The sequence below is a fragment of the Urocitellus parryii genome, chromosome 1 (genome assembly GCF_045843805.1).
Source record: "Urocitellus parryii isolate mUroPar1 chromosome 1, mUroPar1.hap1, whole genome shotgun sequence".
NCBI classification, from domain to species: domain Eukaryota; kingdom Metazoa; phylum Chordata; class Mammalia; order Rodentia; family Sciuridae; genus Urocitellus; species Urocitellus parryii.
The window spans coordinates 41,968,193-41,994,775 of record NC_135531.1 but is presented as its reverse complement, the minus strand read 5'-3'; the positions used below and the strand labels follow the sequence as shown (position 1 = coordinate 41,994,775).

The following is a 26,583-nucleotide window of genomic DNA, read 5'->3' as shown; positions in this document are numbered from 1 at the left end:
TCATGGCACTTCAGAGTGTCCAAGAACCCTACAGGTACACTGCACAAGAAAGGGGGGTGATTAATGATTGACTTACTCTTAGAATAAGTGATAAGGATGCAGAATAACTTTTAAGGGCTGGGGTTGGCTCCATGGTACAGCACTTGACTGGCACATGTGAGGTCCTGGGTTAGAGTTTCAGCATCAAATAAATGAATGAATGAATGTATTGTGTCCACCTACAACTAAAAATATTTAAAAAGAAGGACCTTAACCACTCACTCATTTAAAAAAAACAGAATGACTTTTAATTCATAGTTCGAATATGACTAGCAATCCCCAGATAGGAAATTCAGGAGGCTTTGTTAGAAAAAAGTACATAGCAAGAATTTCAGGGGGGAGGGGCGGGGATTGAGTTCTTCTGGGGACAAATTGAGTTTAAAGTGCTTAGGGAACATCTAGAAAGGAATACATGAGAAATGTTAAATTGATGCTCAGAAGAAAATTGGATGAGAACATATGAACTGAGTGTTTTCAAGATAGTAGAGGAAGTTGAAACAAAGTAAATGAAGACATTCCCAAGGAGGATGTATAAGGAGAAGAGAGATGCTAATGAATAGAGTTCAGAGAACATCAGCAGCAGTTAATTCTTACTGAAGATCTGTGCACTCTGAGGGTAGACATCATGTCTGTCTGTGTCTCTCTCTCTCTCTCTCTCTCTCTCTCTCTCTCTCTCTCTCTCTCTCTGTCTTTCTAATCTCTGAAATACATCATAATACATGACACTCAGCAGATCCTCATTGTAATGTTTTTCAAATGTTGCCTTTGAAAGAAAGGTTTTGAGAGTGCAGAACATGGTGTTGACGACAGCAATAAGGGGTTGCCAAGAAGAGCAATCGTAAATTTTTTTTTCCTTTAGTTCATTAATCCACATTTGGAAGTTTCTCCCTAGCTGTAAATTCACTTTAAACTTTGTATTAATTATCTATGGCAGTATAACAATTTACTACAAAGTTTGAAACTTAAAACAATACACATTTTCTCAATAAGTTAAACATAGAATTACCATATGACCCAGCAATTCCACTTATAGTTAACACAAAAGAACTGAAAACAGGTGCTAAGCAAAAACTTACACACACCAATATGCAAAGCAGCTTCATTCACAATAACCAATGATGGAAATGACCTGAATGACCATCAGCAGATGAATGAATTAATAGAACATGGTATATTTGTATAGTGGAATACTTTTCATCCACAAAAGGAACTCCCAAGTTTTCTTTCTTGCTGGCAGATTTGAGTTCCTTTTGGATTGACTGTGGGCCTCAGTTTCTGGTCAGCTACTGGCCAAAGAATGCTCTCAGTTGCTTGCCATATATACCTCTCCAACATGGCAGTTTGTCTCTACTTGTCAGTTCTCATGAAACAATCTGAGAGCAAAACGGAAGTTAAAATATGTTATAACCTGATCACAGAAGTGACATCCCATCACCTTGCCACATTCTCTTTTTAACAACAAGGTACTAGTCCAGGCCATACTCCAGCAGAGGACACAAAGGTGTCAATACCAAGAGGTGGGGGATCATTGAAGTTCATCCCAGAGGTTACCTGTCACAGTCGCCTTCATCATGTGACATGTCTGTGAGGCTTTGGTGATTTCTATTGGGATGCCCCTGTGCTCTTCCTGATAGATCCTTCCCCATGTAAACCCCCAAATAATGTATTGTGCACCTGTAACACCATTGTGATGGGTATAAAGAAAGAGAAGATGTGGTTCCTGACTTTATAGAAACACAAAATATGGGTTATTCTTTTCGTGTTGCCTATTTTTGTGTACAAAGTCTTCTTGTACATTGATTATTAGCAAAACCATATAAATATAGAGAGATTTCACTAAACCTGTGTATTTAATGAGATCTGACTTTTAGGTTTATAGCAAGATCATGATTTTTCTCATTAAGAAAAAGATAAAATCTTAAAGGATACAAGCCAAAGAATGGGGGTAGGTTGGATAATGTATTTTTCCTCTGATAATTCTTTTGATGTTCAGCCATTTGTGTATAAGAAAAACTATTCAAAATTGTAGCAAGTCCATATGATTAGTTATGTAAAGCAATTTCTGAAAAAATTGATGTTGCTCCTATGTCAGAATGGCAGGTATCAGCAGATTAGCATGCTTTCATGCCTGTCTACCCTATAATTGTTTTCATTTATCTAGAATAAGGAATGTTTAAAGGGAATCTCTTTATAGGCCAGCTGTGAAAATAAATCCTAACCTAATATCAGAATTTTAGGGAAATTCAGCATTGTAGAATCCTACAGGATGCCTAATAAATCTCTCTTCACATGTGGTCTTCTTCTCTGTCCTCAAGCAAATATATTCTTCAACTGTCAGGGTCTAAATAAAAATTAGGCAGGAGGCTTAGCATCATTTAAATTGCACTATCTTCTTCTGAGTGTGTTCTTCATGGGAAAGTGTATTTGAAAGTGTAATGTTTGACCTCAGGCAATGTTTCAAACTCATTTGCCTTCTTTTTGGCCAGTGCACTAATTCCTAATCTTTTTATGTTGTGGCACTCTATTTTATGTTATCCTCGGTTCTCAAGTGTTGTATGACACAGACGCACTTATATTTGAAAGTTAATTAAAATGAATTTCATTTCAAGAGTCCTGCTTGCTTCTTAAGATAATAGGACATATCCCACAGCATCAAAGATGTAAGTTGGCAATTAACAGATCTAGTGATATGATTAAGTGTGAAGAAATCTGTTTAATGGTAGATGTGAAGCAGTGGGCTAATCTTATTTTTAATACATAATTGTGTAAAAGAGGAAGTCTGATCACCTTAAGATAGGATTTTAGTGGTTCATTCATCCAGCTTCAGTCTCAGTAACAATTCATTTGGAATCATCTGGAATGGAACAGTCATATCACTATATCCGCTTTATAATGGCAGCTTCTAAGCACAGAGGGAAAGCTTACTTCTGAGAACAGATAAAATGAGACTTACTGCTTTAAAGAAGCTTAGAGAGAAGAGTATTTCAAACAAATATGGAAGTGAGAAAGTTATTTTAACTATATAAAAATGAGTCTTGTATAGGGAAATAGTTTCCATATTCATTTTTAAGACTCACTTATTACTAATCAACAAATATTAACTGCCTGCTCTGAACCTTGGGGTGAACAGGCCAAACCAGGAAGATCTCGGGCATTTTACCAAAGTTAATTAGTGGTGCTGTGGAGACAAGTGCTTGGTGAATCTGGTATGCCTAAAGACAAGCCATGAAAAAGCTCTGAGAAAACGGGTTATGAATGAATTTCTGAGAAAAAGAGCTCATTTTGAGTCTAGATGTATGTTTGTTTCTCTTCAATTCGTGATCCAATTCCTTTTTTTATTTAAAAGTAGTTCTTGACAGAAGAAAAGAAAAACAAAGCACTTGCTTACAAATGGTAGCTCCTGCCTTAGCTCCTGTAGACACCTGAGCTCTTATTGGTGCAGCTATGCCAGCCATTTTTATTCATCTAGACCTTTGTAATAAGGAGGAAAACAATGTAAAGCAGAGTAATTGCTCTGTGTGTATATGGGAGTATATCGTGGGCCAGCCTGGTACCTAACATCAACTCTCAAGGGCACACACATATACACAGGAGTTCAATTTGTATCAGTAATCCTCTTGGGGTTTTCCATCATGAAATAGAGAATATCACCTGAATATTAACTTGATTAATCACACTGTTTTTTTTTTTTAAATCTAGATTGAGATAGCTGTACTAAAGAACTTTGCATTTCCATCTGAAAGACTAAACTCTTTTTTGATGTTGGTGGAGCAGGGGGAAAAAATCTGGACAGCACCAAGGGAGGAAGAAATTGGAAAATCTAAACTACTAGAGGCAGCTACTGGAAGAGGAGAAAGGTTCATCCCAAATAAAAAGTTGACTTATTTTCCCCAACATGGGCTGTCTCAGATATTGCAAAGGAACCAATCTCCCTTGTCTGTTCCACTGAGCACTTGGTAGACTTTTCTTCTTTTCTTTTTCTTTTATAGTTAAGAATTCAAGTTACTTCAGTAGTTCATGAAGTTACTACTGAAATAGTGGTCAAATAATAATAGTAACAAGAACAGTCAACACTTGAACATTTAGCATTTTCTAAGCACTATATTAAATAAGTGATATCATTTATCTTCACCATCCTGTGAGTGCCTTATTATTTTTACCCTTTTGAAAGGGAAACTAAGATTTGCAAGTAGTAAGCTGATTATCGAGAGTTACACAGATGACATGTGGCAGAACTGGACTTTGAACCCAGTGAGGCTCCTCAAGTATTGGTGCTGTTCATCACTCTAATATCCTTCTGTCCATCAGGGCTAGTCTGTCTGGCAGGGCTGAACCCAACTCCAGTGCATGATCTTGTCTTCTAGGAAAATTACATACTGAATTCCGAAAATATTGGAACCTTTGAAAAGTTTTGAAACATACTTGATCCCTAAGCTGAGAGCTGCCTTTATTTATAATTTTTAGTATATATTGATTTGTCTAGTCACATAGTGCAAATCATAATGTGTATTAGTTCATGTATATGATCAAATTAGAAATTGGTGTCACTTCCCTAAATTCTAGGCTGTTCCTTTAACATTCACCCTTTTGTGCTTATGCCTAAACATGATCCTGGCTATACTTCTGTAATCAATGAAGTTACAACTAGAAAAAAGGGAATGGTCCAGACGGAAAAACTGAACTCTCTGCTTTAGAGCTGTGATAAGCATTTCCATCAAGGATATCATAAAGATTGTTATAAGATGAAAGAAAATATGGGTAGAATCAAATATTGGAGAGAATTTCTCAAGGTTTTATTACATAACTAGATTATATGGTAATAACTTGTCTTGAGGTCAGATTAATCACAGAAGGCAAATTGCAGTTAAAGTGAGAGAAATTTTTTTAAATAACTTTATTTTTTGTTTATTTTTATTTTTTAAAAAAAATGTGTTGCTGAAGATCGAATCCAGTACCTCCAATGTGCTAGGCAAATGCTCCACTGCTGAGCCACAACCCCAGCCTGAGAGAGATAAATTTAATATTCCAACTCATAGCGTCAAGTCTTGCCATCTGTGATGGTACATAAACTCTTTTTCATATAAGACATTAGACAGTTTTAAACCATCGTGGGCTATGAATTTATTTTAATTAGAACCTCATACATCTCTATCAGTTTGTCACGAGATGGGTAAATGAAAATTTACTATAAAGAAAAATCCCAGTGGGAGAAATTGCAAGTCATGCTAGAATGCAATGGCATTTTCATGGTTTTAAAAGATCTTATTTTATCCCCTGGGTAAGTAACAAATATCTCCTACTTCAGCCAGAAACTTCCCATTTTGGCTTCCCAATTTGTTGCTTTGGTTAATAGCTATTGCAACAAAATTGTTCCATGCTTTTCTAGCTTGGCTACCAGATTTTCTAGATACCACAAAAGTGCTTTCATTTTTGGATCATGCGGGCAGTTCAGGAATTTGCTACTTAGTAAAACACTTGAAACTATTCAAGTTGTGATCACCTGGGGTTTGTGGGTCTTCCAGGGAGCCCTTTGCTTTTGCAGGAGTACAGAAGGGAATATTTCCCCAGAACTATTCCCACAACTTTTTTTTTCAACGTTTTTGGTTTCTCATGACTCTGATTCAGTTGGGCATCACAGCACTGTAAAGAACCAGAAATAGGATGAATTCTAAAAGGATCCCAGAGAGCAGAAAGTGCTACTCTTATTTGTGGTTTCTTGTAGTGCAGAGCACATGGTGCATTGTAGAGTTGTACATAGTAGCTGCACATTTCCATATTATGTAATTAAGAAACTCTTACAGATGTGGAGTGAAAGATTTCTTGCAAACTGGGTATGTGCCAGAAACATAAAAATTATATACTAAAAACTACTTCAACAAACTACTACCATCAACCTAAAAGATGGGTTATTTGTGTATACCATAGAATGACCTGGTTAAGTTTTGCATTTAAGAAATATGAATAAATATGCAGTTAATTCATTGAAAAATATTTATTGAAGTTCCCATTAAATGTAAAACTTTGTGTTACAAGTGTTTGGATATGGAGAAGAACCACACAGAAATGCATAGAACTTTCATATGTCTCTCTCGGTTGAATCAAGAAGATGATATATGCATTTAGATGACTATTCTCCAGGGTGGAAAGTGGTATGAACAGAACCAAGAGAAATTGACTGCTTTTGAGAATTTATTTCCTACTGGAAGATCAGGAAAGGCTTGGTGGAGTAGGTGACACTGAGAGAACTGACATGGTAGGGATTTTAGGCAAATGACACACAAGACCAAATGCATGAGGGTGAAAAACTCAGATGTGGTTGGTTATGGTGGCATACACCTATAATCCCAGCAAATTAAGTGGCTGAGACAGGAAGTTTGCAAGTTCAAAGCCAGCCTTAGCAACTTAGCAAAGCCCTGAGCAACTTGGCGAGACCCTGTCTTAAAATTTTAAAAATTTTTTAAAAAGGACTGGGGGTGTGGCTCAGTTGTTAAGTACCCCTGGGTTCTATCTCTGGTACTAAAAAACAAAATAACAACAGCAAAGACCCACTCAGGTCTGGTCCCAGAGAGCAAGAAGTCAGTTGCATTTGGGGAATGCACAGAGAGATCAATTGAGAAATGCAGTAGAAATGGCTAAGTGGAGCCAGATTATGGCAAATCATAAATGCTAAATCAAGAAATTTTGGAACTTCAAGTTATAGATATTTAATTTTTTTTTGAGCAGAGGGGTGATGTAATTTGAGCTACTTTTATAGACAAGTTGTTGGTATATTAATGACATCATTTGAATTGGTTTTCTGGAAGGTGATGAGGGTGTGAAATACATTGGAGAAGAACAGAATGCAGGTATAGTCCTCAAGCATGATTGTTAGAACTTGACATTGAACTGTGTGTATATATGTGACTTCATGACCAATATGATTCTGCAACCTGTATACTCAGAAAGATGAGAAATTATATCCCATCTGATTCAAATGTATGATGTGTCAAGGTCATTGTACTATCATATGTAATTAATTAAAACAAATAAAAAATTTTAAATAAAGAACTTGACATTGAAGGTAGTGATATAAAGTTGTGTTTTGAGCAGTACAGACATCCAGAATATGTGTTGATTGAGTTATGTAGATCTTCCAAATGTTGATACATTGCATTATACATATGTGCCTGTTAATATTACCAACAATATCTGTTGAGAAGCTATCAAGCTCACAAGTGGCAGTAATGAGTTTTCCAAAATCCTAGCTTTTGCTTCAAAACAAATTTTATTATTGACAACAAATACTATCAATTATTTGCCTTGATGTGACATGCATACACATTTATCTTTGAGAAAATGTTTGTTATAATACTCAAGTCTGGAAAATCAGTTTGTCAGTTGAAATTGACTTAAATATGAAATTTTTGAAAAGAAAAAAGCAACTGGTTTAAAGTACAACTCAGTTGTACAAATTTATCCTCAAAACAACTGTCTACTTGGTATGTAGCAAAAATACTTTTTGCATACTTCCTATTTCATTGAACAGAATATATTCAAAGATGTGTTTAAGAGCTGTTAATAAAACTAATAACCTTTTCTGTTTGATTAAATCTATTCTTAGGTGAAACTGGCTTTTATCTTCCCCCTGCAATTGTGTAGTAGTTAAGAACACAGTGGCTGCTCATTTAATTCTGGTACCTGTATATATGCCACATCCGCCATGGTTTTACTCCCCTTTGCTTTTATAGCATGAGTGAAAATATCAGCACTGTGAAAATAGCAAACGATGTCTCAGTATAGTTATAAATATAGTTTTGAATTCCTGGGTCTCCTGAAAGTTCTCAAAAAACATACTTTGAGAGTTGTTCCTTGATTTTAGAAGACTTACTGCCTATCTTCTGCCCTAATGGATAAAGGTGTTACAGAAACCACGTCTTGGTTTTTACGTCTGCATAGTAATGATTTTATTTTTGTGCTGACTGCTGATGAACCAACAGCTAGTCAGATGAACAGTGATGCTAATGTGGTGTTCTCTGGGTAGCTGAGGGAGGCCGCATTGGTGTCTTACTATAATCCCTCTTCCATGGGCATCAGATTGCCTGGGATATTTTCTCTGGCTGCTGGATTCTGCTTTACCTGGGTGCCTTGGACAAACCATAAGTGCTCAGAAACTAATGCCTGCCTTCCTCAAAAACCCTCAACCAACCAGCTGATGGAGGCATGGAGAAGAGATAGGCAGATAAGACCTGACTCCTTCACCCCAGTATCTGTTCTGGGCTGACTTCCAGCGTTACATATAGCAGGGCTAAACTCTGGTTACCCACACTGATTTCTGGCTTGATTACCCTTCTTTTTTGTGTTATCTCTTTCCCTATTTTACATCCCTACTCTGCAGCTAGTGTTTCTTGTATTCACCTCTCAAGCAGCTTACACTGGGGGAATCCAAAAGAAAGGCAGAAGCTATTCGTTTACGTGGTTCCTTTATGGACTATCTTCTTGCCTTTGGGGGAAAGAACTTTAGCTTTCCTTCCACACACTATTTTCTCATGGCAGATTTCTAATACATGTAGGCATTCCTTAATGAGCTAATCATTTTTAGGCTATGTAGTTAACCATACATGCAAGAGGTGTATTGAGTGTTTATTTATCCATTCTCAAGGTTTGTGAATTCTGGAGGCTTGGCAAGTTGGGCCTGGAGGACGCTGAGGTATAGTTAGGTGGGACTGTCCAACCTAAGTACCAACAGGGTCCTTAAACAAGATAAGAACAACCCAGAAGTTATTACTTAGGGCTCTATAATAATTCTCCATTAACTGCTGAATCTAGGCCAGGCATTGCCCAGCTTACAAAACCATCTATGTTCTATCTTCACTCTAGCCTTTTATTTGTCATGAACTCATATTTCCCATTACATTTGCATTCTCTTCGCTGTGCCTCACTATCGACCGAGTCCTAATTTTCTGCTAGCTTATGAGCTCTGCCATCCCTACTTCCCACTCATTGGAATGCCTTTTCTCCTTTTCTCCCCAATATCATTCTTAACCATTCTTTAAAGCCAGTAAACACATTTTTTAAACACACACATTCAGATAGAACATTCCATCGATTTGCACTTCACCAGAGCCTCTCTTATTCTCTGGAAAGCAGCCTGGTGTACTGGGAACTAACCACATAGACTTGGGAATCAGAGCATCCAAAGTTTGACTCATAAATCTACCACCTATTGAAAGCTTTTCCCTTCTGTCCCAGGGTACTTCACCCATTAGGTGAGGATAATAGATTCTAAAAGGTTAAAGGGGATGTTGTCTGTAAGCCTCTTAGACAGTTAGGTTGTTCCTGGGGACATGTCACTGCAGATCTCACTGTGGTTCTGGGGACTGGATTTTTCTCCAGCTCAATGGTTATCCACTATTTAGTGGTGGCTCACTTCGGCCTTGCAGAGTAAACATGTTCTTCACAAAGAACTTACCAGTTCCCATTTTTCTAACAACTCTTTCATTAACCTTGAAAAGCAAAATAGGACCACACACCTCATTTTAGAGGATTTGTCTTGAAGTCTTCACATTTTTATACTTTGTATTGTCCATTTAGAGAGGGCTCATTTACTTTCCTTTATTCTGACTATTGTGTGTGTATAGGTAGGCAAGTGTGCATAGAAGTTTGACTTTTGATATGTATGTCTTAGCCCTTCCTGAATTCTTAGTATTTCAATTTTTACAAACAGATTAAATGAGACTATTGTGTAGAAGACAAAAGAATCAACTCACTGATCAAAAAGATGGAAGTTTGATAGATGGAAGGAATGAAAAAGTTTAAAATTATTATTTTTTTCCCTTCTTGCTTTCTTATATTTTGAACATTTTCTCCCTATGTTGGAAAATCTTCCTCTTAAAGTAGTACTGCTGAGATAATCTGTGCTCTTAAAACTACATTGTTCACTAAGATTTGAAGACCCATTTATATTTCAAGTTTTCCAAATTGCACTCCATTATAGGGTCTCCAATCCCATAAAGTCTTCCAAACGAAAATTATTTTTACTCTGTTTTAATTTCTTAAGCTGGTGTTAAAAGAGGATGGACAGAGGAAATGATCAGAACTTCTCATTCTGACTCCTTATGCTACCCCAGATTAATGAGTGGTTAGGGCAGCCTACATCATAGCCCTTTGGCATTTGCCTTCTGGGAAGCTATCTCTGAATGGGGTGACTGCAGCCCCTTCAATATCAGCAGAGTTCTGTGCTCTTCTTTTCCAAAACAGATTAGATCTCTGTAAGTCTTCTTGTTGCAGTGGTTTCTAGCAGTCTTTTATGTTCACAGTCAGTTATGACAGTATCTAGAGTGGAGTGTTCACTAGCCACATGTGACTAATGGCTACCATATTAGAAAGCACAGATGTAGAATTTTCTTATCATTGAAGAAATTCCAGTTGGACAGCACTAGTCTGAAAATCATATGTTTCATAGAGAAAACATTGAGTAACTACTTTCATTATTGACTTCTGAATATTCCTATTTTCAAATTCCTATTCCGATTTTCAAATTCATTTTCAAATTCATCATTGGATCTGTTTTTCAAAGAAGAACTTTTAAAGAACTTATTAAGAGATTTTCAAATTTAACATAAGGGAACTTCCCTCATCATTATACAAAATACATGTATGAAGATGTGAATTTGGTGTTAATAATCCTTATATATAATCAGAGATATGATAAATTATGGTATAATGGTGTATTAAGAATTGTAATGCAAAAATAAACAAAAAAATTAAAAACTTAAGAGAACTTAGCATCTCTTTGGTTGTAAATAAACAAAATAGTCTTCTAAAAAATTGACTTGAATAATGGGTATTTACTATTCTCACTTACTAGAGTAGAGTCCTTATAAGTAGGGGGATGGATTTGCTGCTCAGCAGTGTTCTCAAAGATCCAGACTCTTCCTGTCTTCCTATTTGGACACCTGAGTGTGTAGATATGTCTCTGTCAAGATTGCTACAAGGCTAATGCTGCTCTAGTATCACCTTATCACCCAAAAAAATCTAAAAGCTTGTTGAGGAGCAAAATCTTTTTCAGAAACTTTCCACAGCCCTCATTATATCCTCGTTGATCAGAACTAAACCCTATGTTCATGTTTCTCCAAGAGAGAAAACAAGTACTAGCATTTTTAATCTTTGTAATTGTAGGCTGGCTCTGCTGTGAGCAGTATAAAGACTGGAATTTCTGTCTGTTTTGTTTACTGCTGCATCCCCAGTACATAGGATGGTGCCAGGTATTTAGTACATGTCTGTTAGATGAACGAATTAGTGAAAAATGAGTGACCATTGTTACCAACCATGGTGTACCACAGAAGTGAACATACACAATCAGGGCATGTTATGCTCCTGTCTTTTCCTTCTACTCTTACTAGATAGTACCTTGAGTACAAAAAAAAAAAAAAAAAAAAAAAAAAAAAAAAAAAAAAAAAAAAAAAAAAAAACTAAGACAAAGAGAGTACCTTCTGGTTGACTCAGAATGAGTTCTTAGATTCCCAAGAATTCCTTAGAACTTTTAGTAAGGCAGAATTGGACCTTGCGTAACATGGGCATTTAGAAACACCCGGATGCCCTATCTAGCTCCTCTACTATCCAGACTTCCCCCTTGTTTTTAATCTGAGAGTACAAAATGTAGACCAGGTTTGAATTTGGTATCTAAGCATTTTATGTAACCATTTTAATTTAAGTGACACAGAACATGCAATTTTAGTCATTAGATAAGAGTGGCATATCCTGTGTTTGTTACTTCTTTTGGATTTGATTTGTGGGTTAGGAAGGTTGGGATATCACATCAGACAGGTGTCCATAGCATTCCCCATTAGTCCCAGCACCTGGCAGCTGGGTTAATGACACAGTCATTTCTCATTTTAATCTGGTTACTAAACTCTGGTCTGCTAACTGGGACAGAACAACTGTATGCCCTCCTTCCCTTCATAGCTGGTTTCCTTGGTCCCAGTCTGGATTAAGCTGCCCCTGACTAAAGCCACTGGCAGCAGGATGAATTGGGATTTAGAATTCCAAATTCAGTGCTTGTGAAGAAAGTTTGAAATCCTAAGATCGGAAAGAAAATTTTGTTGCAAGAAATTAAATAAAAGGGTATTTTCACTATTAATATTTATATTTGTTTATTATGTTATAGGGAACTTTTTTTAAGTAGTTGTATTTCTCTTGGAGTTTTTTTTTTTTTCCCATTGGGTTTGCTGGAATTTTATCTCACTATTTTGGGGCATTTTATTCCTCAGTGTGGCAAATGAAAAATGCAGTTTCTTACTGGAAGAGATGATGTCATGTGTTGAATTTCCATTGTGTCCAAGATGTTTTCTAATGGACAAATCCTCAAACATATAACAAGTATTCTCTTTATACTTGACTCCCTGGATGTCATCTACTGTGTGGCTGTATTTGTTCCCTCTGATAGATTTACAGGTCTCCTTGTGATTAATATAACGTTACAGGATTTGATAGTTTGAGCTAAAGGGAAAAATGCTAAATCTCTCTTTAGGTAGTACCTCTGTAATTTGGATGGAATAAGTACTTAATAAGTGGGGAAATTTTTTCTTAGACATATTCCCATACTGAATATTAATATATACAGGCATTTAAGTATCTTTTATTCCAACAGGTCTCTCCACTCCCGTAGCTTATGTCATAGTACATTCTTTATTTAGCTCATCACCTCTGGTCAGTGATTTCTCTATTTCAATCGCATTGGGACATACATATTTTTAGATGTGTAACCTTGGGCAAATTCTGTCTTGTCTCTTGATCTCTCTGTTGATGAACTGAGTGTGAGCACCTAATTCGCCAGATTATCATGGATAAGAGAATTAATATAGGTTTAAAAAGAAAGAAAAAAAGAAAAACAGAAAACCCACTTAGAACAACGACCAGTCATTTTCCATACTACATTAGTTGGTCAGTTGCAACCGTTGGTTGTCTATGGATAACAAGAGCATTCTATAAGCATTAATTGGCTCTATGGAATTTATAATAAAACATGTTGCATATATTCTTATATGAAAATTGTGTTACACATCTTTTATAAAACGATATCAGTAAATTTTATGGCAAATTTATGTGTGGATACATATGCACACAATATTGTTGTTGGTTTAAATAATTATCTCTGGGTATCACGGCTTCCACTTTTGTCCCTCAAGCTTATGGATGGCTCTCTAGCATATGGATAATGTCTGGATGTAGCTTGCAGCAGATGCTGTGGGTATCCTACCCAGATCTCCTTTACTGGGCCAGTGAATCCATCTCCCAGCTGCTGTGGGTATTAGTGGCTAATGACTCACACCTGTACCCTTCTCCAGAGAACTGCTCTTGGCTGACAGTAATTGCTTCAACCAAATATGTCTGGGAGATTATGAGATCAGGCTCCAGCGCCCTCCTGTTCTTCAGCAGTGGCTTGTAGCCAATGACTATACAGGAGTATAATAGCCTAGCTTCCTAACCTCTGGACTGGACAACTTCTGTGGTTCAGTCCAAGCTCCAGACTTCCTCATGGAATCAAGCTAAAAGTAGATTTCTGAAACCACATCTTTGCCAAAATCCTTTGCCGATTCTGGCTTACTCTTTCACTCCTGGTTTCTCCTGACAATACCCCATCTATAATCAAGTGCATAAAAAACATCAGCTCAGGCCCTGCTTCTGGGTAACCTGAACTAAGATATCGCTCACCTCAATACCCTTGTTCTTGCCCTAGTTTCACTATCACTTATGCAACCAGTTTTCTGTATTAATTAATCTCTGGTTTAAATTTCCTCTCTTTATTTTTGTTTTGTTTCCTCTCTGGACCCTTCCTGATAAAAATCAACCTGTTCATATCCCTTGTCTTTGCACATTTAAAGTTACTCAACATCAAATGAATGCCCCCGATTCTCACATACCTGGTTATTTCAATATAGTGTAATGGTGAATATCTCATATTTTAGGTTCTAAAACTTGCTTTAAAAGGTTAAACCTTAGTCAGTTATACCTACTCCCAGTTGTTGTAAGAAATATATGAGCTGTTCTTTGTAAAACAGCACTGTGCCTGGAATATAGGAAGTCTTTAATAACCAATAGCCATTTTGTTACTGGAATTAATCTTTTAAATTATTTTCTCCACTTTGGGTGAGCTATTTCATGTCTTTCTCCCAGAACACGTAATGAGTACCTCTAGGATAGTCCTTTAGGAACTATATTAAAATCTGGGTTTTCTCATTTGTGAAGTCCTTGACAAGCTGCCCTGTACATAATGCATGTCTTGTAACTGAGAGCTACTAATTTCTTTGTTCTCACTCTCTCTCTGTTCTTTTCTCCTTTTTTCTTCCTCCTTCCCTTTTTCTTCTTTCTGTCCTTTTTCTTCTTTCTAATGCATGAATCTTCCCTTCATTTCTTTCTTCTTTATCTTCTATTTTGTTTAAAATATATGTAAATATATATAAATTATATATATAATTTCTGTTTCTCCCAGAAAATATGGGCTTCTTGGTGTTAACCAATAGTGTATTAGCTCTCCAAGGAGGGAAGAGACCTGATAGATAGCATTTGATGATTTCCATGGTAAAAAAAAAAAAAAAAAAACTTCTACCCCTGGCCAATTTCAAGTTACCAATATAAAATCACTGAACACAGAGTTGGGAAGTAATACATAGAAGTGGCTTTTGCCAGCCAGTGCACACCAACTTAATCTTCACTGTTTAGATCCCTGATGTTTATTTAGCACAGTATGTTGGAGACAGTAGCTAAATGTTCAATGAATGACTAAAATAATAACTGATTAGCACTTACATGCATAAATTGGTGAAATTTCTTTATCTGATTTTCATTATATATTCCCCCCTACACACACCACACAAATTGTTCATTCCCTTCACCAATCAGTATAATAAAAAGCAATCATCATGATGTATCAGGAATGCCCATACCCTTTCTGGGCAAGTTGATCATCTCACCTCTCAACCTCTCAGCTTCAGTTTCCTCAGAGAATGGGACTGAATAATCTCTAAAATTCCTTCTGATCTTCAAACTCAGAAAGCTTAATTCGTTTTGTTTCCTTATTTCCTCTTCATTACTGCATTAGACTTTTGAGTTACACATTGCACTGAATGTTAAACATAAGATGTGTTGTAAGACATGTCCTGCCTGATGAGGACATGGTGTCTGTTTTTATGAACACCTACCTCAATCTCATCAAGCCCATGAGTGTGCTCATTGCCTTTTATTCTTTCCCATGGGTTATGAACCCTAACAGATTAATATAAATATACCAAAGGCCAAGATTTTAGTTGTTCACAAATTTCAGCACTTTGACACGTGAAGTTATTGTACTAATAATTCTCTGGGTGGAATTAAACAAGCCAGCCAGCAGCCCAGCCAGGAGTTTGTCTTAGTCTACTTTATGTTGCTATTAACCGAATGCTACAGGCTGGGTAATTTATAAAGAAATTAAATTTATTTATTATAGTTCTGGAGGCTGGTAAGTCCAAGGTTGAAGGTCCACATCTGGTGAGGGTCTTACTGTATCATGATGTGGTAGAAGCATCACTTGGTGAAAGGAACATGAGGCTTGAGTCTCTCTTCCTCTTCTAATAAATCCATTTATCTCTATCATGAGGTCCCAATCTCATGACCTCATCTAATCTGAGTTATCTCTGAAAGACCCACCTTTAAATACCACAAATATACAATTTGAGGATTAGGTTTCCAACATCTGAAGTTTGGGGGCTACCTCAAACTTGTAGTACAGTGCTATTAGAAAATATCACCAAATAATGATGGTATAGATGTAAATGGTGTGGAAGAAAACCTTAGGGAACATCTATTCTCTGAGTTATGTCCATACCCAACTTGTAGGGAGTGTAGTTCACTTAGGAATATGAAGCAAAGTCAGAGAACATTGTTTTGACTTGAAGTCTAAGAAGTATTATCCTGGTTCTTTCTCATGTCTTTTGATATGGAAGTACAAAGAATGACTTAAACATTTGCATTTTGTTAGCCACATCTGCCTGTTGGCTCTAGGCCTTTGTTCACAACCTCTGTCTTTTCTAGATCCCTGTTCTATTCCATACCACAGCCTTTCTTTCATACTTAATTTTGGTTCCCAGTAGGAAATACTAATGGGGACATTTTTCAGTTTCTGAAAGTTATTCTTAAAAAGGGATTTTTTTTTCTCTTTTTATGACAGGGGCTGATAATATCCGGAAATACTGGAGCCGTTATTACCAAGGATCTCAAGGGGTAATATTTGTATTAGACAGTGCCTCTTCAGAGGATGATTTAGAAACTGCTAGAAATGAACTGCACTCAGCTCTTCAGCACCCACAATTATGCACTTTACCCTTTTTAATATTGGCCAATCATCAAGACAAGCCAGCGGCTCGCTCAGTACAAGAGGTAGGTCTCATTAGCATTGGCAACTCTTTGTCTATCTTTTTGTTTGTTGGACTATTGCTGTCACATTGGAATCTGGAAAGATGCGAACAACTAGAGATGTTCTGGTTACTTAATGTTATTTAACCTGCCAACGTAATTCCTTCTCCTCTCCCACAGTTTTTCAAGAAATACATGGTGCATGTTACCATGCATCACTTACCCTTAAATGTCTTATTCTTGCTCCTCTGTAATGCCTGCTGTTGACTATGAGCAGTGGGTCCTACTCTGTAATCAGCCAGGCTAAAAATTGATGTCTTATCTTTTAAGTTCCATGCCACCAAATACCTTTTAATACGAACCACTCTTTATTTTCCTCATCTAATTTTATTTCTTAGCTCCTATAAAAGCACCTGACCCTTCTGGGCAAGTAATTAGTATCTCACTCAGCCAAGCTTCTGATTCGATTCATGGTACTAAAGTAATAAGTTATATAAATAGTTTCTAAAACTTAAATTATACTGAATTATAAGCCAAGTATAATGAAATCAAAACTCTTGATGTATTCTTTACACCTGTAACTTTCAGGATATATTCCCCCCTCTCCTTCAGAAAATTGTGTGTTTCCTCCAGTGGCTTTGGAGTAAGATGGTTAATAGGAATGTCATTACCTTTAGTCAGAAAAATGAGCCAAGAACATAACATGTTTTAACTCCAGACCTTTCTCACATTTAGAGTATGACCCATGGCTAATAGCTTTGTTCTGGTGTCTGGCTTCTCACCTATAAAATGGGAATCATGCATATTATTTTAGGTAACTCACATTAATTTAGGTAATTTACTTTGTAGCTTAAAGTACTGAGTAGAAGAGGAACCATATATAGGCAATTTTCATTTGTTTTAGAAAAATAGTAAGGAAGGGAAGACTTATTTCAATTATTAGAGTTTTCTCATCTATCTTTATTTGTTTCATTCAGAATTAACTACTACCTTTTTTGTGTATAGATTTTGGAAAATATAATACAGATAATAAAAATTAAAGTAAAAATAACAATAAAAATAGAATCAGAGAGGGATTGTTGTACAGATCTCCAGCATTGTGAGTGTGGTGCCTTTCTGTGGTGCCTACCTCAAGACCTTAGGTAAATCTTCTAACTTCATACCATCAGGCTTTCTATCTATAGAATGAATATGATGGCATGCAAAGGTGGATTGCTATAGATATTACCTTAGTTTATGATTATAAGGTGCTTTGCTGAAAATATATTGTTATTCTGATAGTTGTTATGAGAAATGTTGCATATGTGTGTATTATAGAAGAGAGAATACAACACATTTGTATATATGAAGTATGTAATGCATATTAGTGTGAAATCTGAGACATGATGAAAGTGCCATTATCATTTCAGGTGATTTTATTCAAGTTAGATGAATATCTGACAAGAGATTTTCTTTTTATTTTTGCTTTTAAATTATAGAAACTATCTGTTTTCCTTAGACATGATATTATTGAGACAGATGTGTTATTTAAACTGAATATTTGACTCAGAAACCATCTGTAGGAATTAAACATTGTTACATTGAGTAAAGGAAGCTTTTAGCAATTAATTGTTTCTGAGTATTCCTTGTGTGTGTTTGCTGAGTAACTCTTAGGAAAAGAGAAAATATCCCCCCACCCTTTTTGTGATTAATCTTTTATTAAGACAGTTGACCATAAATGTAGAAGATCATAGGTATGGTTTGAAGATTATTCTAAACTTGTATGTAGTAGAGGATGAAACTTGATTTTCCTTTTCATCTGTATCAATTTCACTTTTCCTTAAAATATTTTCTTAGAATGGAATTTGTATAGTATGATTTTGAAGATGGTAAAGCATTTTTCCTATAGTTCTATAAACATATACCATATGTTAGCCACTTTGGATTACTTTGTTGGAATAAATGCTGTTGCAAATCTTGAGTTTTATGGAAGCATAATGAAGTGTTTACATTTACCTTGGTCCAAAAGGAAAAGAAGCTTCCCATCTTTCTCATTTCTTGATGGCAGAGAAATTTCTCTGTCTAGTGTCATAAGGCCCTATTGAAATACTCTGTCATGTTGTAAGAATTAAATCAGTATCTTATTGTTAGCAATAAAAATGGAGTTGTGAAACTGAATCTTCAGTGTTGTATAAAAATAACCCCAAACTGGTTGGGAGCAGGCTTGGGTAGAAAATCGTTTTGAGAACAAAGTCATATGTTAGTTGTAATGTGTAAAAAGATGTGGTCATCTTTTCATTATTCTTTCTTTCATAAAGGTATTATCTGTTCTCAGCCCTACTGCTTGTAAACATTATATTTGCACCTGTTCATTTGTGTATACTTTTTGAAATTTCCAAATGCTAAAAAGATCATGCTTTGCTCTGCAAAATATCTGTGAATTTTAGGCAAGATTCTGTTCTTTAAAAATCAATGAAGGTGCATTCAGTTTATCAAAAAGTACTGAACCACTCTTGGGGTGCAGTTATGAAAACATGAGTCATAAAGGCTTATTGACCCTTCCCCTCTGTCCATTGAAAATTACTACATTTTATGCTTTATGCAGAAAATGTGCCATTATTTATCCATTGCTGGAATAAAACTTGGAATTCATTTGCTTAATTGAGGAATGAGGATGCTGTTGACCTTAGAAGTGAGTGGAGCCAGTGAAGCCTATAGGAGAAAGCAGAATTATCACTGGGATTCCAACAGAGGATAAACATCCTCAGAGAGTTAAGTATTTAGTCCCCTTCCTACAATGAGTGTTGCTGGGTTTATTGGAGCACTATGTTAAGAAAGGACAACACTGGTTGAAATTACTCTGGAACCCACAGGCAGAGGGCAACCTGCCCAGTTATTTTGGTGTCCTTTCAGAAGCAAGTGGAATCTTGCACATGGCATAGTTTCCCTTTCTGTAATATACCATTTTTTTTCACTGAGTCAAACTTACCAGACTCTTAAGACTTTCTGTTTTGATAGTGGAAACATGTATTCCTTTTTTAAAACAAATAAGGGTTTTTAACAAAAAAAGCAAATACTGGGAAAAAGAACACCCTTTATATACTGTCTGAAAGCCAAGCAGTTCTTGCAACAGATGTTTGTTGTATTCACTTTGGGGAGGTGTAGTTACCACAGTTTTCCAGAATTTATTCATATCTACTATTTTTCACTATAGAAAACACACTAGAAAAATCCGTAATTATGCCAAGTGGCCCCTTGATACATTAGGGGAAAATCTGGCCTGGTTTAAATGATAAAGCTATAAAATGAAAAATCTTAAGGGTAAATAGGTTGACTTTTTGTTGTATTGAGTTGTAATTGTATCTAATTTTTTTTTACAACTCCCATAGGAGAGCATACTTCAGTTCTGAAGTTATTTAATAGATCAGGAGGATTTTATGAGAAGTTAAGTTGATATAGCAGCCAATAAATGTAATCCTATTTTCCTTCTGCATAGTTGCTGATTCTGATTCTTTTACCTCCTGTCTTTTTAAAGTCTTATTTTCATTTTATTGGGTATTAGCATGTCATATAAAATGACACATTTTGTTTGCTAAAAATATGATTATTTCTTTCAAGCTATCTCATCTGATTTGATGTTTATCCATCTCCTTCATCTAAAAGTATCTAAGATTTTCAGAAATACTACTCCATAAGTCCTGAGTTGTTAAATATATTCTATTAAACCAAATATTAGTTGAAAGGTATGGTAACGGTGTAGCATATTCTGGAAGCAGAGTTATATACCACTGATGATATTGGTTCTTTGGCTCCTTAATTATAGCATAGGAAAATCCTGCATTTAAATTAGAGTGTCGATATTAAAGTTAAAACTTGTGATCAGGCAATTTCTCAGTTTTCATGCAATTATAATTCAGTTGTTATGTGCATAGAAGTTGTTGTTTTACTTGGAAAGAATACAATGTAAACGTGAGAAGAGTATTTGCAAGTATTTCTGTAATAATGCAAACATTACTGGTTTTTTTAAGACCTTGTTTTGTTTTAGTTATAAGTGTTGAGATTTTTTTTTGAACAATGCATTCAATATTCAGTGTATCATGAATAGTTTGTTTTCATTTTCTAATTTGTATATATCTTCTGGAAGAAAGTACTAGTACATTTATGGCAGTTAGCTATCACTTTTAATTATAATTTTTTCCATATATTATTTCCACATAATGTACTTTATTCTTCTTAATGTGTGTCACCAAATAATAAATCTCTAGTTTAAAACTTTTATATTTATATTGCTTGACAACTGACCAGTTGTTTTTTGGTAGCTCTGTGAAGTAACAAATATCTTCTTTGATTTTACTTGTCAATTCATTTATTAGAAAATGCAACACACTTACAGAATCACATAAAATACTTAGCTTGATTTAATATCACTTTTTGTATATGGAGAGAAATGTGTGTGTGTTTGTAAAATAGTCATTGGGAAGTAAGGGTCATATACTTTAAATCTTAAGAGTTTTCCAAGTATTTTGACCTGCCCCTTGGCAGCATTTTAGAACCCTGATTTAATTTCACATACAGCATGTACATACCTATGGTGTGATCATTCTGAAAACTCCCTTATGGGACATATACTTATTTTAAAACAATATAAAAAGTACAAGTTATTTGTCCTTTCCATACAGATGTCCTCCACACTGTTAGTTAAATCCTGGGGAAACAAGAGGGTTTCGAAGTCAGTCTTCCATCAAAAAGATGACTATCTTTTGAAAATGTTTACTAACCTTTAAGAAAAGCTGAATTAGCAATCATTTCATTAGTTACAAAAATGTCAATGTTCTAAGTGTATTTTATAAAGTGACTTAAAAGCTGAGAGTATTAGAACAGCCAGAATATTTTGCTTATTATATATTCATTCGAGTTTTTTTTCTGTTCATATACATTTCTTGAGAAAATTAATTTGATTACTTGATTTCCTTAATTTTACACATATCCACCTTGATCTCTACATCTGTGTTTCTTACGTCCACTAGGTAACATGATGAGAATGTGCTATGGCCACTGAAAACCAGTAAATGTCCCACTAACAAGTATGTAACAAAATAAAGGTCCATTTTATTATATACTTAGATGAGGTCACCAAGAAATGCGTTTCAAAACATGACAGTGCATGCTCCAAAAAGAATTCTTTGTGTTTCATTATAAAACCTCCATTCCTTTCCACTCTCCTCCTGTATTCAGTATGTTCAGGATGTCATTATATGTAAATGTGGAAATTTTTGAACCTGCTTTCTGAGTCTTATTTATTTTCTTAGTATTTGTTTATTTATTTATTTGCAGATGTTTTCATTGTCCTCTTCTCCCTCTTCGGACTCTGCAGTACTTCTCTCCCCTTTCTAGTAGTTTACATCTTCAGATTTGCCCCTTCCTTCCTGTTTCTCAACACATACCAGAAAAACAAACTTCCTACTTTACCTGGTACCCATATTAAAGACTACTATTTTCTAATACTTTCTGGAATCAGATGGAACTCCACATATCTTAAACATTAATGTGCTTCATAATTGGATTCCTTTTTCTTTTCTCACTCATGCCTAGCTACCACCCACTGTTCCTATTTCCCTGAGAAAACCACCTCAAGATTGTGTCACATCCTGAATGCCTGTGTCACATCCTGAATGCCTGTGGCACAGTTAGGTGGCCCCTTCTGATTTCCCTTGGCATCCTAGGCTTGTCCAAATCATACTATTAAATTTAATTGCCTGTTAACTTTTCTGACTACCCCTTAAGACTGTAAGCTCCTTGAAGGACAGGAATTACGACTTGTTTATGTCTCTTTACTAGATATATGTTGTTTGCAGGAATAACTCCTTCTGAGTCTTATCATGCATAGTTTCCTACTGGCCTTATGCCATCGACTCTATCCAGATTTCTGTCTCCTGTCTTCACTCAGTCTAACTCAACTGTTTCAGTCCTTGAATATAAACATTTTTCACTTTCTTCCTGATATTTGAATATTGCTCAGGAATAACATTGTCCACAAATCCTCACCATTCTGACCATGTGATCAGTTCACAAAAGTTTTGATCTGTTAATTGTCATATTTACAAATATTTGTCTTATGTATTTTTATGTACTTATATTTGTGTGTATCCACTAGTGTTCATGTGTAAGAATATAGTTAGTTATTATTTTCCTCATAAAATTCCTCATAGAAAGTGGCAGGTCATCTTGACCAAGTATTTTTTCAATGCTTTTTTTTTTTAATACTCATTTTAACTATATAGAGTTTATTTCATTTGCTAGCATTGCAAACTGTCTTTTACTGTTTATTTTCATGTGGAGAGTACTGCATAATAAGCTCTATGGGAATATAGTTGATGGCTTTAAAGAAATGAATTCAATTTAATAAAAACAAATGGAGCCTTTAAGATTATGTGTTACATTAATGAACTTGGATATTAAAAATTCTCATACTTAAAATTTTTTGTGTGTACATGTTTTTATATTTTATAAAGAATCATAACTATTCAAGGTAGAGACTACTTTTACTGAGCAATATGATTTGGCTCATTTCTAGTCTTCTTGAAGCAATATGGATTTAAGTTGTAAGTGTTCAATGTTATTCTTTACATCTTCATTTCAACTTTATATTTATAAAAAATTAGTATTTTATGATTTATAAAGGTAATGAATGATTCAACAAAGGTAATGAATGATTTTGAGGCAGAAGTATACAGTAGTGCCATCTTTTGTTTTGGGGGATCTTTAATTCCTTTTATTAACTATGTTTTTCATTTGCTAAAGCAAATTCAGTTATACATTCCATAGCTTACAAAGTTAATAAAACATTTGTTGAGTTAAATTAATTTGAAAATAGACACATAGTTAATGTCAGTAAGGTGCTTTGAAGATAAAAAGCACAATAAGCGTTAGTTATTATCATTATGATAATTATTATCATTATTATTATTACATAGTGTCTGCTTAAAAATACCCTTAGTTGCTCTGGAATGGCTGAGCCTAATGAGAGGGGTTAATCTACTGGATTTTGTCCAGAGTCAGGATTTGAGACATAATACACTAAAGATTTTTTTTTCAATAGATCAAGAGTTATGTTTTTATTCTTTCTCCTAAAAATTCAAATAAACTTCCTTTTGACTCTATAATGCAGAAGTGTTGGAACTTATTTTGAATAGTTTGAAAGCTTTTTTCTATAATCTCTAAAAGGATGTCTATAGGTTTTAAAGCGTTCTGAAAACATAGGCATTGATTTCTATTCAAAGACCTTTACCTCTTAGTTTACTATTTCTGAATTGTATACAGCTCAAAATTAGAATTCTTATTTATTGAAAATACTAGGCCATAATTATAGGAAGAAAATATAAAAGCTTAATTATTATAAAAATAAGTAATTCTATCTTTGGAAAGTTATAAAATAACTATAACTAACTGTATAAATTAACCCCAAATAAGAATATCTTAAGGAGAATTTTTAGAGGACTTAAGGATTTAGCAAAATTTCTTACAAAATAACTGCTCGGATTGACCTTAGAAGTGACAAAGATGAAGGAAATATTGAAACATTTTAACAGACATGTATGAAAGTCAGCTGTCCTCCCAGCCTCATAATCAGTAAGGCATTAGTGACATGTCTGAAGAAGACATTCCCTAATATTATTGCAAATTAAGTAATAAAAGACCTCAAGAGAATGAAAAGAGAAAAGGTGCCTGGAGCCAATGAATTACAATTGACAACCTAAAGGCAGTTGAAGAACCAATTGCTAGAGTGATTGCAAAGCTATTCATAATGTGCAGCAGACAGAGCACACCAGAAAGCTGGAACAATGCCTTCAGTTCAGCAATATTGCTTCAAAAGAATGGAAAGAGGGGAACGGGAAGAGCCACTGACCCTGAGACCAATTTCCAGGCAGCTGCACAAACTATATACTGTAATTAAAGGTTTTGACCAGTAATCACAGCAAAGCCAGACTACAGAAAGTCTGGGGAAGCAGTAGGGTTTATAATGAGGCAGGCATCCTTAACCTAAAGCATGGAAAAAGCAGGTAAGAAAACCAGTGCATTTCTGGCAGTGACTTTGAAAAGGCTCTACTGTGTTAACACCGATATGAAAATCACATATTTTTTGGCCTTCTTCCTTTAAGAACAAAAACATGGAATGAAAAATATCTGCTTTCATCTTTTGAGATGAATAGAATACTCTGATACTTGGAAATGGGCACTTTCGTCTTGCCATTTTATTTATTTTCTCTACCTATGAATTATTTGTGCCTTTGATGAAAACAATGAACTCGACATGTGCAGTGGTAAAAACAGCAGACTCAATGTGGCTTAGAAGCAACTACTCTGCAGTATATGTTGGCTCTGATAGGAAGGAACTAATCTATACCTGAATAATTTGCCTATAGAACCTCCCCATTTTGTTTACTAGAATCTTCTATCTCTTGTTCTTTTTCTTTCTTTAGTAATAGCTCTTTATGTAGAATTATATATTTAGCCACACTCTATTATTTATACATTCACATAACTATCTTGAGTATTTTTATTTGGAGAAAATTGTTATCTACTGGTTTCAAATGAAATTAGGATTTAGACTTTCAATATCAGTGAGAAGGTGTTCTACAAGGTTCTTGTGAAGAAAAATAGCATCTTATTTTCGAGGTACCACATGGTTTTCTCCTGACTGGGCCTATTTTGGTCTTTGCTGTGTTTTTAATATCACACTAATAGTGAAGTTGAGAATTACTTTTATACTAAAAATTTTAAAATCTAGATTTGTATGCATATAAATCTTTTACAAACACACACACAATTTATAAGTTTTCTACTCAGCTGCAGCTGGGAAGAGTTAAGTAGAGTTTTATTTTGTTATGTGTAGGCTTACAAATAAAATAACAACAGCAACAAAATTCAGAAAAGTCCAGGTGTCTGGGTTCAGTTGTGCTGAGCAGGGTATATAGATCATATTTAGCTCATGCCACACCTGAAATAAGATGATGAGGTTTTTAAAAGAATGCTCTATGAAGAATGTTTAGATAGTAAATAGCTTCATAAAATAACTGGAATCATTTTCATAAATGACTTAAATCAAGTGAGCCTCTGGGAGGGAGTTTCTATGTATGAACAGTGAAAAAATCTGGAGGTTGCATAGAAGAATATAATTGTAACATGTAGGATTTTATAAAATATTTGTTTTTATACCATGGTTATGACTAATAACTTGTCAAGCCAAAACAAGTCTTTATTGAAAGGGGCCAGAGTGTAAAGTCTGGGTAACTTGTGTACAGTTTAGATATGGAGAACAAAGAAATAATGAAATGAGAATAAGAGCTTGACCAGGGAATCCTTAGAGAACAGCTGGTTGAAGAGTTACAATTGTTAACTCTGCTATAGAAGAAAGGTACTCTCTCATCATGTTTTAGCATAGTGCATTGAAGAGAAGATTGAATAATTAGATGGATCCTGAAAAATTGGCCTCAGAAAGAGCTTGATATAGAGGTATAAATTATATACACTTATGCACATTTATTGCTGTTATGATTATTATGCAGAAGCAAATAATTATACCCCAGGCATTGAGTTTTAAAAACATTAAAACACGGATTCCTAAAAAAGAGGATGTTTTTCTTGTTATATATAAAGATTGATATTTTAATCAATACTGCAATAGTTTCATTTAAAGTGGTACTTGTGAATTTTTTGGAAAGTTGTTTAAATATTTGAATTCTTTAAGTGTGTAAGCATGTTTCTTGCATGTTTTGGTCAATAAAACAATGGGTACCAATTTCTCATCTTTTTATATTAACTGATGTTTTTCTTTAAAGTTGGGCATCCTTCTGGTGCCCCCACCCCTTAATTAAGTCTGGCTTTTTCAACGACTTTATATTAATGTCATTTCTTAAGTGAGGAAGGGAAAACAGGTAAAGCATGAGGTCACCAGGTTGCTTGCCTGTTATTGTTCATGGAAGTCTGAGTATCTCAGCTATGTCTTTTATACTTTTCCAGAATCTCTTTGTTTTCTTTTCATATTATTGAGGTTTTTTTTTTGACTGAACTGATTCTCTGTGCTAGGAAAATGCAGTTTTTCTTTAATGATTGTGAATTTTGTAATGCCCCTTTAATTATTTAGAACATGAGTTCTAGCAATTTAGATGCAGAAAGTATAGTATTTCATTGAATTTA

The 26,583-nt window shown here is 35.0% G+C and overlaps 1 protein-coding gene across 1 annotated transcript in view; it reads left to right on the top strand.

Moving 5' to 3' along the window:
- The window catches only part of Arl15 (ARF like GTPase 15), a 388,677-nt gene that overhangs the window by 179,788 nt on the left and 182,306 nt on the right, over positions 1–26,583 (top strand). The window contains exon 4 of the mRNA XM_026385967.2: positions 16,223–16,431. Within this exon, the coding sequence (XP_026241752.1) occupies positions 16,223–16,431 (209 nt within the window). The remainder of the gene's footprint in view (positions 1–16,222; positions 16,432–26,583) is intronic.